The 13,648-nt window shown below is 46.8% G+C and overlaps 1 protein-coding gene across 1 annotated transcript in view; it reads left to right on the plus strand.

Moving 5' to 3' along the window:
• LOC145337395 (NACHT, LRR and PYD domains-containing protein 3-like) overlaps positions 1–13,374 on the plus strand; it is an 87,651-nt gene extending 74,277 nt beyond the window's left edge. Inside the window, exons 12-14 of the mRNA XM_080182173.1 lie at positions 7,384–7,554; positions 10,411–10,578; positions 12,340–13,374. Coding sequence (XP_080038299.1) covers positions 7,384–7,554; positions 10,411–10,578; positions 12,340–12,427 — 427 coding nt within the window. The 3' untranslated portion in view covers positions 12,428–13,374. The remainder of the gene's footprint in view (positions 1–7,383; positions 7,555–10,410; positions 10,579–12,339) is intronic.
• The last annotated feature ends 274 nt before the right edge of the window (positions 13,375–13,648 follow it).

Below are 13,648 nucleotides of genomic sequence, written 5' to 3' on the forward strand. Positions count from 1 at the left end.
ACAAGTACGCACAGATCCCTCTGTATGTCAATGCTCCTGGTGTTTTACTCAGACAGGGAAGGCTGGAGGACAACCATGTGGAGTTCTATCAAAGTACCTCATAAGAAGTTATTGCAGAAGGTCAGGGGACTTGGAGTTGGGAGTAGGGTGTTAGCGTGGATAGAGGATTGGTTGTCAAATAGGAGGCAGAGAGTGGGGGTCAACGGGTGCTATTCGGATTGGCGGATGGTGACTAGTGGAGTGCCCCAAGGGTCGGTGCTGGGGCCTCAGCTTTTTACCATTTATATAGATGATCTGGAGGAGGGAACCGAGTGTAGGGTGTCGAAATTTGCGGATCACACCAAGATTGGGGGAACGGCAAATTGTGCGGAGGGTGTGGAGAGTCTGCAGAAGGATCTAGATAGGCTGGGCGAATGGGCCAGGAAATGGCAAATGGAATTTAATATTGGCAAGTGTGAGGTGGTCCACTTTGGTAGGAAGAATGGTAGGAAGGACTATTACTTACGTGGCGAAAAACTGCAGCAGGCGACGGTGCAGAGGGACCTCGGGGTCCTTGTGCATGAGTCGCAAAAACCCAGCTTGCAGGTGCAGCAGGTGGTCAGGAAGGCGAATGGGATGCTGGCCTTCATAGCGAGGGGGATTGAATATAAAAGTAGGGAGGTCTTGCTGCAGCTGTATAGGGCATTGGTGAGGCCGCAGCTGGAGTACTGTGTGCAGTTTTGGGCGCCGCACCTGCGCAAAGATATTTTGGCCTTGGAGGGAGTACAGAGGAGGTTTACTAGGCTGATACCGGAGTTGAGGGGGTTGAGCTATGAGGAGAGGCTGAATAAACTAGGCTTGTACTCGTTGGAGTTTAGAAGAATGAGGGGAGATCTCATTGAGATGTATAAGATGATGAATGGGATGGATAGGATAGAGGTGGAGAGACTCTTCCCGCTCAAAAAAGACAGTAGGACTAGGGGGCACAGCCTCAAGATAAAGGGGGGGCAGTTTAGAACAGAGTTGAGGAGGAACTTCTTCACTCAAAGGGTGGTGAATCTCTGGAATTCTCTGCCCGTTGAAGTGGTGGAGGCTGCCTCGCTAAATATTTTTAAGACGCGGGTTGATGGGTTTTTGATAGGAGAGGGGATTAAGGGTTATGGGGAGAGGGCGGGAAAGTGGAACTGAGACACGACAGATCAGCCATGATCTTATTGAATGGCGGGGCAGGCTCGAAGGGCCATACGGCCTACTCCTGCTTCTATTATGTTCTTAAATTATAGAAAGAAACCTTCCTCTTTCGTTTTAGGGGGCAGTAACCAGTTGTATTGATTTAAGGCATTGAACAGGAGTTCCAGAGGAGAATTGAAGATGGCTCAGTGGTTAGCATTGCTGCCTCACAACATCAGGGACCTTTGTTTAATTCCAGCCTCTGGTGACTGTCTGTGGAGTTTGAACGATCTCCCCGTGTGTGCGGGTTTCTGTCAGGTACTCTGGTTTCTCCCACAGTCCAAACTAGTGTAGGTTAGGTGGATCGACCATGCTAAATTATCCCTTAGTGTCCTAAGATGTGTAGTTTTGGTGGATTTGCCATGGTAAATGTCCAGTGATAAGCAGTTGTGTGGGTCTGGTTAAGATGCATCTTCGGAGAGTCAGTGTAGAGTGGATGGGGCGATTGGGAGCCTTCTGCACAGTGGGGATTCTCTGGTTCTGTGGAAATGTTTTTTCACCCAGAGGGTAGCGGGAATCTGGATCTCACTGTCTGAAAGGGTGGTGGAGTCAGGAACACTCTCAACATTTAAGAAGCATTCAGACAAGCACTTGAAATGCTGCAGTGTACAAGGCTATGGAGCAAGTGCTGGTAATGGATTAGAATAGATTGGTGCTTGATGGCTGACACAGACATGGTGGGCCGAAGGGCCTCTTTCTGTGCTGAAAACCTCTATAAAGGCCCAGGGATTGGAAGTTATGAACCAGAACCTGAATTTTCACTAATCCCTGTGATTTCTGTCTTTGACATTCCATTGCTTTGGGTTCAGTCACATTGATTTTTTGTGCCCTGGGTGTAGGGGAATAATGTGACAGTGACTCTGAGGGCCCGTTCACAAGCTCAGATGGGGACAGATGTTCCCCAGTCACACATCCATTGATTTGTGAGGAAGACTTAAGAGTGAATGGAGGCAATTGTTAAGACGCAGGCCAGAAACTCCAAGGTGTTTTGTGAAGTTAGCCTGGACCTTTGGTTTTACATTTGATTTTGGTATTGATGAGCATGAGGTGTTTCACTCCAGGTATGAATCAAGTGACCCACTGGGATACTTTTATCAAACACAGTTTATTTAAGAATGCAGTTAGAATATAACAACAAGAATTAGCATAACCTTTACCAATTGCAAGACGTAAACATGACACAGTGTAACTCTTCACAGCTAGCTATCTCTGTTGTTCCAATATAAAGCAATACCCACAGACACACACCCTTCTCCAACATTAGTTAGCACAAAAACAAGTACGCTCACGTGTTGCCGATTTCCAGCTTTTTAACACTTCCAGACAGCCAACCGACAATTGTTTTCAGAGAAGGATTTAGCCTCCGAACAGCCCAATCGCAGAGAGGTAACCCCAGTCTCTGACAGCTTCCAACACAGCAACACTTCAACAGCAAAAACTCCAACTTCAGAGAGGGAAACAGCACTGCTGTTTGTCTCAACTTCAAGCAGCTTCTGAAAGCAGAATAAAAACTAGAATGTTCTGTGAAAAATAGCTGTCCCTCAGTCACATGACATAACCTGTCAATCACCCACAATCAAGCTCTACTCTGCCATCTCAGGGGAACACTGAAACAACAGAACACTGCATTAGTTCAGATTAAAATCAACATGATGTCAATTATACTGCTTCAGTAACATAAAGGAAACCGGTTATAGATAGCACGGTGCGGACAGTATAACCTGCATAGAAACATGATTAAACTAGAAGCAGGAGTCGGCCATTTGGCCCTTCGAGCCTGCTCCACCATTCATTTTGTTCATGGCTGGTCATCGAATTCAATATCCTTCAATATTCAGTATATTTCTTAAGGGTATAGTTTGTAACAAAATGTACATTCCAACACATCCTTCAGCTGGTTCCATGTGACCAGTGGTGGGTAAACAAGCTCTGTGTTGTAGGTGCCAGAGAATCTCCTGTGCCCATCCATTCAACCGCTCGCTCTCAGCTTCACAACAAATATCACAATCAGTGATTTCCCACCCTGTTTGCTGTTCTCCCAGCTCCAGCGCTGCGAATTCTAGGTGTAAGGATGGCAAGATCTGGATATTGTCACCATTTTTAGCTCATTTCCTGACCTTTCATGCTCTCTTCTACAGGCATATAAAGTTCCATTGTTACTCTCCCATCAAAGACACAAGCCTGTGCTAGTTCGGTGATAGAAAATAAGAAGACTTTTCTATCACCTCGGTGGGCGAGAATATCAGAAGAATGGAACACCAACCACTTTCAGATTCCCTCCCAAGCCAGACACCAACCTGACTGAGAATGTATTCCTTCTCCATCACAATTGTGGGATCATAATCCTGAATGTCCCTTCCTCCCGCATTGTACCAGAGGGTCTTCAGAATTTAACAAGATGGTTCACCATTCCTCTGTCAAGGACAATGTGGATGGGCTGCAAGTGTTTGCATTGCCAGTCATACCATCATCCTTTGAAAGAATTAATAAAGACAAGAGCTACCCACTGAAGGGATGGGTAATTGTGCCCAGACACAGTTACAGACGAGAGACACACAGCTGTGACAGGACAACTAGAGTGACCATTGCACAGGCCAAAGGGTTTCTAAAGATCTGATGGAACCCTTCAATATACCCAGCAAGAGTCTCAATGTCCTGGTGTTGTTCTGTGTTCCATACAACCTGGAGTTAGAGTGGAGAAGCTTTGAACAAAGTGTGATGCAATACAATGTTGACCAGATGCTTCATGATGAGGAACCCCATGGACCACAGGCCAGGGACATGGGATATGTGTCAGGGAGGATGGAGATTCAGTAATACAGACATGTTTTCCATGGATATTAACTCACACAGCCATTCAGTGTAATAAATCTTCCACCATCTCCAGCACTGTTACTGTTCCTGTGAATGTTTTATAATTTCCCTGGAGCCGTCACTACATGAAACAAAGGCATTGGAATTGTATTGAGCTCATTCAGTGCTGTATTTCCCATCTCACATTCCCAGTGAACTGTTAAAGACCCAGTAATATGGTGAAGGATTTATTTAGTGGTGTTTCATCTCTGAACTTTCTGAAAACACAAACATAACAAACTGACCGGTGACAACAAAGTATAGCCCTGTGAAACTCAAGGAAGCAACCCCACCATGGCAACCGCCCCCCCACCCCCCCGCACTTTCCGTTGAGCGACAGGCAGGATCTTTTACTCTGTCTGGGAATTTCGATGACTGTGGCCTTTGTCCTCAGATTTCCTGAGTCCTGGAAGGATCCGGCCAACTGTGAATCCTCTGCACAGATACTGGAGTTGTCTCTGGCATCATAGCTTCATGAGGTGCTGGTGTCACAGTCGGAGCAGAAGAGGACCCACTGCCCACACCAGGGGCATCCTGAGAGGAGCCCCCAAATGCTGCAGGCAGCCGCTCCTCTATCCATTCAGGGCAAACTGGACCCTCCCTGTTCAGCTGGGAAGTCCCGACAGTGACTCCAGGCACATTTTCCCATCCCTCCCACAGCCCGTGTTCCACAGAGCTCCTGGAGGTGGTGAGAACATGCAGCTCATGTGTATTTGCTGTGGGTGATAGGCTGGATGTGACTCTCCATGAAGGTCACCAATCTCTCTGTGGAGGATGTTATTTGTGCTCATACCTGAGACATGGTAACACTGCTGGCCTGGATTGACTCCTCCATCCTTTGTGTATGGATACACACAGCCTTTGGAAACTCCACCGGATGTTAAAATACCTTACACTGCAGCTCCAGTATCTGCTGCATTGTTAAAGACTCCAGTCACATTTCACCTTCCACAAGCTGGCTCTGTCCTCTCCCCTCAAGAGTGTGAGTGAACTCAGCTATTACTGCCTCCATCAGCTGCTCGGGTTTGTATGTGCTGTCCTGTGCTGCCAGATTGTAACCCCTTTGCTACTCGTGTGAGACAGTATCTGTTCTGGCTGACATTATGGAGAATAACCTGAGGACCCCTCCTCATCTTAAGAGGTGCACACCCATCTTTCACTCACCGCAGCAATTGTTTTGTGTAAGAGAGTGAAGATTGTTAGAGGGTAATGCACATTCCAACATGTCCTGGAGACTGTTCCTAACCCAGAGCTCCATCTGACCAATGGTGAACACACAAGCACCAGGTTTTGGACTCAGCAGCAGAGCCTCTCCTGTGCCCATCACTCACTCACTCACTCTCTCTGGATCCACAACCCATCTCACCATCAGTGATTGCCCACCCAGCCTTCAGGTCTCCCAGCTCCAGCACTTCATCTTCCATTGGCATAAGGATAACACAATCCAGACACTGTCACTCTTGGCTCCTTCTCTGACGCTCTGTGTCCTCTTCTACAAGCACATAAATTTCCATTGTTACTCACCCATCAAAGACACACACAAGCCTATGGTGCTGCCAGACTGCCCATCATGGGCCCACCAGGATGGTCACTCAGTGTGGGCAGTACAGCAGTCATCTCTGACTGACCGGAACCCTTCACAGAGAGGCTGACATGTTCCTGAAGATTGATGCTGCTGTTTGGACATTGCCAATGTCTGGGTGGAGATGTTCTTTCCACAATTTCTCTTCCATCCTTATTCACATATCAGCCTGTAAGTTTAACACTCACCTTGTCAGAACATATCAGGTTATTGATCCTTTTGCCTCACTGCAGCCACGTGCTGCCTGCTCTGGCCCTCGGCAGTTTCTATCCAGACTTGCTTGTGTTGATGTGACAGGTCTCCTCCTCCAGTCCTGAGGGAACAGAACCTCCCTCCAAACCGATATAGCCTTGAGAATTTCCAGGGAAGTGTCAGTGAATTGGGTTTAATCTGCCTTCTGCCATTTCAGTCCCTTGTTCATTAACCAGGGCTCCCTCACTGCTCCCTTCAGAGCCTTTAAAAGTGCTGCTGGCTGCCTTTAAATCTGGTGCCAGCTTTACCTGAATGGGATCTTCCCCTGCAGCCAGTGGTTAAACTCTGGAATTCACAGGGTTTTGGGGGAAGGTGAGGGAATGACTCTTAGTGAGTTGCTCATTCGGAGAGTCAGTGCAGACACAATGGGCCGAGTGGCCTCCTTCTGCTCTGTAATAATTCTGTGATTCTGCCTGTGCTGCCTGAGTGGACGGATTCCCCTAACCTGTCAGATATTAATGTGCCCGTTCTGGTTCTGTGTGGAGTTGGTTAGTTCAGTTGGTTTGGTGTCTGGAGTGTGATGTGGAATGATGCTAATGTTGAGGGTTTGGTCCTCGTACCGGCTGTGGGGGTTCATAGAGTCCCACCTCCTCCCATTGCCCCACGTTTATTAAGTTTTGTCCCTGAAGCTACATGTAACAAATTGTCTCTCTCTCTATTGGAGAGAAATATTAATATTTCACTGGGAACTATGGCTACTAACACTGTCCACACGGAAACATCACCAACTCCCAGCTGAAATATCAATACATTTCCAACCATTATCTTCACAGAATTGTTACGGTTCACAATGAGGCCATTTGGCCCATCGTGTCTGTACTAGCTCACCAAATTAGCATTAGGAATTTGTGTCATTCTCCAGCCTTTTTCTCGTATCCTCGCTCAATGTTTATATTCAAATAATCATCTAATTCCTTTCTGACTGTTTCGATTCAGCCTCCCTCCACCACACTTCCCGGCTGTAATTCCAGACCCAAACCACTGGCAGTGTGAAAAAGGTTTCTCTCTCATCATCTTCAACCCCACCACACACTCCATTCCTGAGCCACTGACCATCCCATGTCCCTCCCTGTGACTCAGGGTAAGGACATGGGAATCCTGAGCTCTTCCCTTTCACCATCATCCTTTTTGTCATTTAATCACTCCGGCACTTCCATTTTGTTCTTTCCTTGTCACCCGCCCATCCCCAGCTCCCTGTCACTTCAAACAATTTAATTCACTGCCACTTCCAAGTTCTAATTTTAGCTAATTGAACTGAAACTAAATCTGTTTCTCTCTTCACAGATATTGCCTGACCTGATGAGAGTTTTCAACATATTTATTCATATTTCAGATTTACAGCATTAATATAATTTTGCCTTCTGTATGAACTGAAGTTGTGTTTCTTGAATGTCCCACGCTGTACATTATTATTGTTAATGATCTTATTCTTAAAAACACTGGGGATTTACCCTGAATACTGTTATTTTTCTCTCTCTGATCTCCAGTCTGTCTGGTAATGATCTCACCGATTCTTGTGCCGAGGACCTGGCCTCTGCTCTCAGTACAAACCGCTCACTGATAGATCTGAATCTGGGTGAGAATAAACTGGGAGATTCAGGAGTGAAACGGCTGTCTGTGGCTCTGAGGAATCCGGACTGTAAAATGGAGAAACTACAGTAAGTAGCAGACTGTTTGAGATTGTGTTTATAATAACTGAATATTCAACAATATAATTTCACCACTGGTATTTGTATAAAAACACTGCCCATTACTATTGGTGTCAGTTATGAATAAGGAAAATTGCTTTTCCTCTGACTCCTGTTGCTTCTCTCTCTGATCCCTGAGCAATGGGATGTCAGTCCCACAGATCCTTATGTTGAGGGTGTGGGGGAATAATGTTATGGTTCACCCTCTGAGGATCTCTCCTCCTCCTCAGATGTGCACAGCTCTCCCCGGACACAGCATCCATTGATTTGTGAAAGGGGGGAGAGTGAATAGATGACAGTAAATGGAGGACAGGGCACGGTGGTGGAGTCTCACTGTTAGTAACAGATGACAGCACAGCAGCGAGAGGTGAACTTAGTTCCAATGATCAAGATGCAGTATCAGTTTGGGTAGAGATAAGAATTAACAAAGTTAAAAGGTCACTTGTGGGAATCATTTAATCGTCCCTAACAATATTGAGAATCTCTGACCAAGTACACAGGAAAAATAATGGAGTCTTGTAAAAACATACTGCAATAATCACGGGTGATTTTAATCTTCAGAGACAAAGAACAAAGAATCATACAACACAGTAACGGGCCCTTGAGTTGAGGAAAAAGATGTCTGAAACGGTAACACAGTTGGATGAGGTGGTCAAGAAGGCAGACAGCATGCTTGTCTTCATCAACTGGGGCATCGAGTATAAAAGTTTGCAAGTTATGTTACAGCTGAATGAAACTTTGGTTGGCCACATTTGAATATTGCTTGCAGTTCTGTTTGCCGCACTTCCAGAAGGATGGGGATGCTTTGGAGAGGGTGTAAAGAAGGTTCACCAGAATGTTGCCTGGTCAAGGAGGGTTATGTTATGAGAAGAGGTTGGATAAACACGGATTGTTTTCACGACAAAAAGGGAGACTGAGGGGTGACCCTCAGTCAAAGGGTGGTGGGTGCCTTGAATGCACTGCCAATGGAGGTGATGGAAGCAGGTACGTTCCCAACGTCCAACATGCTGTCTGTGACCAGTGATGGATACACAAGCTCTATGTTTTGTCCTCACCAGACACTCTCCTGTGCCCATTCATTAGGCCACCCACTCAACCCATCTCACCAGCAGTAATTACCCACTCTGCCCCCAGGCCTTCCTGATCCAGCATTTCATCTTCCATTGGTGTAAGGATGGTAAGATCTGGATGTCTCCACTCTTCTTCACTCATTCCCTGATGGTGTTTGCTCTCTTTCCAAACACACACATTGTTCCTCACTCATCAAACACATGCACTAGCCCAGGGTTGTCCAACGTGTAGACCAAGGGGTGAATGTGACCCTCGAAGCCCCTCAATGCGGCCCCCGGAGCGAGTTTCCAGAATCTCAGTCACACAGTTCAGTTTGAATGGAAGAATCTGTATGGAGCTGCTCTTCCAATCACATGCCGTTTCTTTCCCATGTTTGCTGCTGATGGGTTTTTGAGCCAATCTGCAGCAAATGTGGGAGAGAAACAATTTGTGATTGATGAGGATTAAACTCTAATCATCATCTTTATTTATTCCTCATTATTGTGCTCAGCAAGTTGTTTCTTTTCATATCTCAGTTTAGTTTTTAATTGAAATTTCTGCTGTGCCAAACTTGATCATTCTGAAATTTACTCATCGGCCCCTTGAGTGAGAAAAACATTGCCATGTGTTTGCCCAGTGAATATGTTGGTGAACCCTGCTCTAGCCTATGGTGGTGCCAGCCTAACGGACATGTCTCTGACAGTCAATGCTGCTGCCTTTGCATTGCCAGTGTCTGGGTGGAGATGTTCTTTCTACAATTTCCCTCTCATCCTTATTCACATATCAGGCTGTGCTGCACTCACCGTGTCAGAACACATCAGGGCATTGATCCTTTTCCACACTGGAACCACGTGTCTGAAACCTGCTCACCTCCCAGCAATCTCCATCCAGACTGGCTTGTAATGATGGGATAACCTCCTCCCATCCTGAGGGAACAGGACCTCCCTCCGAGCCTGAGCAGCCAGGAGGAGCCCCTCCAGGGAGGAATTAGTGATTGGGGGGTAACCCTTGCTCTGCTTTCTGACATTTCAGCCCCTCATTCAGTAAGCAGAGCTCCCTCACTGCTCCCTCCAGAGCTGCTGTGTTTGAAAGTCCTGCTGGCTGCCTTTGGAGATGGTGCCAGCATTGCCTGAACTGGGACTGTCCCCTGCCCAGGCTGCCTCAGTGGGCAGCTCCCCCTGCCTGCCAGCCGTTAATTGTCCACCTCTGACAATATCACCTTCATAACTCTGCCTATCCTGCCCACACAGACACACCACCCATTTCCAATCCCCATGTTGGGAATTCACAGCTTCTGGGAAAATCACAGCCATTATCTTCACCCTCACCACAAACTGCATTCCCAAACCACTGACCATCCCATGTCCCTCCCGAGCCACTCCGAGTAAGGACATGGGGATCCTGTGATTATGGTCCTGTCCCATCATCACTTTTACCATTTAATCACTCCTGTAATTCCAGTTTGTCCTTTCTTTGTTTCATCCCCAGCCACCCACCGCTGTCCCTTCAAACCTGTCAATTCATTGCCAGTTCCCAGTTCCAATGGAAGCTCAAACTTTACCCCTGTTTCTCTCTTCACAAATATTTCCCTAACCTGCTGAACATTTCCAGTTTATTTATATTTCATTTTCAGCATTGAGTATTTCCTCATTCTACAGAAATGCAAGTTGTGTTTTTGGAATGTCTCCTACAATACATTATTATTGTTATTAACAGTATTATATAAAACACTGGGGATTGAGCCTGATTCCTGTTATTTCTCTCTCTGGTCTCCAGTCTGTATGATAACCATCTCACAGATTCTTGTGCTGAGGATCTCGCCTCTGCTCTCTGTACAAACCAGACACTGAGGTTTCTGAACATGACATCAAATTCCTTCACAGATCAATCTGTCCCTGCTCTCCGCCACCTCATACTGACCTGCTGGAGTCTGGAGCAGATAAAGTGAGTGTTTGTGTTAATTTTTAGTGTAATAATTAAAATATAAATGGGTTTAAAATATAAATGGGCCTGAATCTTCCAAGCAGCAGCAATGGTAAGCAGATTGCCGGTATGTGTGAAAATTCCCCCCAACCTGAAACTGCTGCATATTTCTCCCAGAATCTTCAGCACAGTGACCCCGGGGACCTCCATCACAGCAGAGTCGGGGAAGAGAGAGAACACACCCTATTTACAGCACAGTGACCCTGGGGAGCTCCGTCAGAGCAGAGTCGGGGAAGAGAGAGCACACACCCTATTTACAGCACAGTGACCCCGGGGAGCTCCGTCAGAGCAGAGTCGGGGAAGAGAGAGCACACACCCTATTTACAGCACAGTGACCCCGGGGAGCTCCATCAGAGCAGAGTCGGGGAAGAGAGAGCACACACCCTATTTACAGCACAGTGACCCCGGGGAGCTCCATCAGTGCAGAGTCGGGGAAGAGAGAGCACACACCCTATTTACAGCACAGTGACCCCGGGGGAGCTCCGTCAGAGCAGAGTCGGGGAAGAGAGAGCACACACCCTATTTACAGCACAGTGACCCCGGGGGAGCTCCGTCAGAGCAGAGTCGGGGAAGAGAGAGCACACACCCTATTTACAGCACAGTGACCCCGGGGAGCTCCGTCAGAGCAGAGTCGGGGAAGAGAGAGCACACACCCTATTTACAGTACAGTAACCCCGGGGAGCTCCGTCAGAGCAGAGTCGGGGAAGAGAGAGCACACACCCTATTTACACACAGTGTCCCCGGGGAGCTCCGTGTTAGTTGATTGGGGGAGTGAATGGGTTGGTGTGTCGCTGGATGAATGGTTAGTCAGGGAGCTGGGGAGAGGTTGGAGGATTAGTTCTGGGTGTCGGGGGAGTGGATGAGTTGTATTGTGTTGGGTTGGAGGGTTAATCGGGAGTTTGGATGGTGTCTGGGAGTTGGTCATGTTGTTGGGGTCTAAACAGATGTGGTTGTGTGATGGGGAGTTGGGATTGGTTAATAGCTTTGAAGAGGGTAGTGGGGTGGGGTTGATTCTGGGGGAATGAGTTTAAGTCAGAGGTTTAGTCAAGAATGTATTGAAGAGGCAGCTGGATAGAGCACTTGGGGGTGAACGGGATCAAAGGTTATGGGGAGAAAGCAGGATGAGGCTATTGAGTTGGACGATCAGACATGATGATGATGGATGGTGGAGCAGGTTCGAAGGGCCAAATGGCCTCCTCCAGCTCCGATCTTCTATGTTTCTACGTCAGGTGAGGAGAGGTTGGCTCAGGATGAGGCCAAGTTGGGAGGGTTAGTCCGATTAGTTTAAGGGCTCATGGGAGGTGGCCAGGCTGGAGGGGAGGTAGGGATGAGTGGGTCTAGTGAGATTGTGGGAGGTGTAGTATGGGGGATCAGTGGTAAGTGACTGGGGGACTCGGTTGTGCTATTCAGGTATTAGCCCAGGTGGTGAGCTGTCTAACATTACCTGAGTAACTATCCAGGTAAATTTTGTGGATCTGTCCCAAGTCTCTGACTCTAACTGCAGCAGGGGAATTCCTCAGTAGTAGTTACTATCTCTGGGACAATTCCCAGGTAGATCAGTGTGTCAGGACATCCACAGGGTCCCGATGCTCATCTTCAGTTGTGTGTCTGGGTCTCTGGTGATCCAGAAACCAGAAGATTTGTCCCATTAACTCCAGTCTCCTGTTATTTACCCTGTTGTTCAATCTGTTTATTTCCTGTTTCATCTTTAATCTGTTTCAGGCTGGAGAGGAATCAGTTCAGTCAAAATGGAGAGATACAGCTGGAGCCGCTGCGGGGATCCAGATCGGGACTGAAAGTGACAGTGTGAACATTTCAATCTATGAACATTGCTGCTCCACCGGTTACAGTGAAATCCTGAATTGTGAAGATCTTCGACAGCTCCTTCCAAACCCTTCATTCCTGCCCCTCTCCCTCCCTATTCCATCAGCCCCTCTGGCCTGGCAGTGATTTCCCTGCTTACCTGGTTTCCCAGTTGGAAAACTGTTGTAGTTTTAGTCTCCACATTGAAGGAAAGATTGCTGCAAACCATTGTTTAAGCAGCAATGTGTTGTCAGTGTTCTCAGCAACAGAGTCTTCACCCTCCTTTCAAAATGGAGCAGCAGAGATCATTCTCCAGAGAGAGGGAACAGTGTGTGTGATTCTGACAGTACCCAGCAGAGGACAGATTGGTCAATCTTGTCAGAGTTTCCTCTCTGTCTCTGTGAATGAATTAAAGGCTCCACCAGCCTCTCCTCAAAACCTCTTTCACTGTCTGGGGATTAAAGTCACACAATGCCACCATCTGCTGGTGGCTCACACCTACTGCAGGCGCTGCTCTTTGTGAGCCTCAGACAAGTTCAGTCAGTCCCATGTCTGCATCTGGGAACCGGTTACTGCAGTGTGAATATTGAACAATATTGACAGGGATTGGAGTTTACAGCAGGAACCTCGGTTGGTGAATTCACCCTTTTATCACCAGACACTGTATATGAACTCTGTTCCCTCATTGGGAACCATTGGAATGCTGAAACTATTACGTACACAAGCTAATGAAGAGCAGGGGTCCAGTGTAAATACTGTAGGTAACAGTGAGAATGAAACTAAAAAGTTATAAGATACAGGAGCAGAATTTAAGGAATGCTGCTCATTCTGCACACAGTAAATTTTTAGGTAAGTATATAGTTTTGAAATTTAATGGCTGTAATTTGTATACTACTGTAAAAATGCTTTTATTCTGCACTGTTTGCAATTTTTAGACATGTAGGTTTGCAATAGTTTGAGATTTTTATGAATAAAGTATGTTTTTGAAATAAAAAAAACTGCTCAAGTCCACTCCACCATTTAATCATGGCTGATAAGTTTCCAAACCCATTCTCCCATCGTTTCTCTGTAACATTTGATCCCCTTACCAATCAGGAACCTACCTATCACTGTCTTAAATACACTCAATGAACTGGCATTCACCACCCTCTGGCTGAAGAAAGTCCTCCTCATCTCGGTGCAAAACGGTCATCCTTTTATTCTGAGGCTGTGCCCTCGGATCATAGTC

The sequence above is a fragment of the Carcharhinus amblyrhynchos genome, unplaced genomic scaffold, assembly GCF_965287045.1.
Source record: "Carcharhinus amblyrhynchos unplaced genomic scaffold, sCarAmb.v2.hapA scaffold_48, whole genome shotgun sequence".
Lineage (NCBI taxonomy): Eukaryota > Metazoa > Chordata > Chondrichthyes > Carcharhiniformes > Carcharhinidae > Carcharhinus > Carcharhinus amblyrhynchos.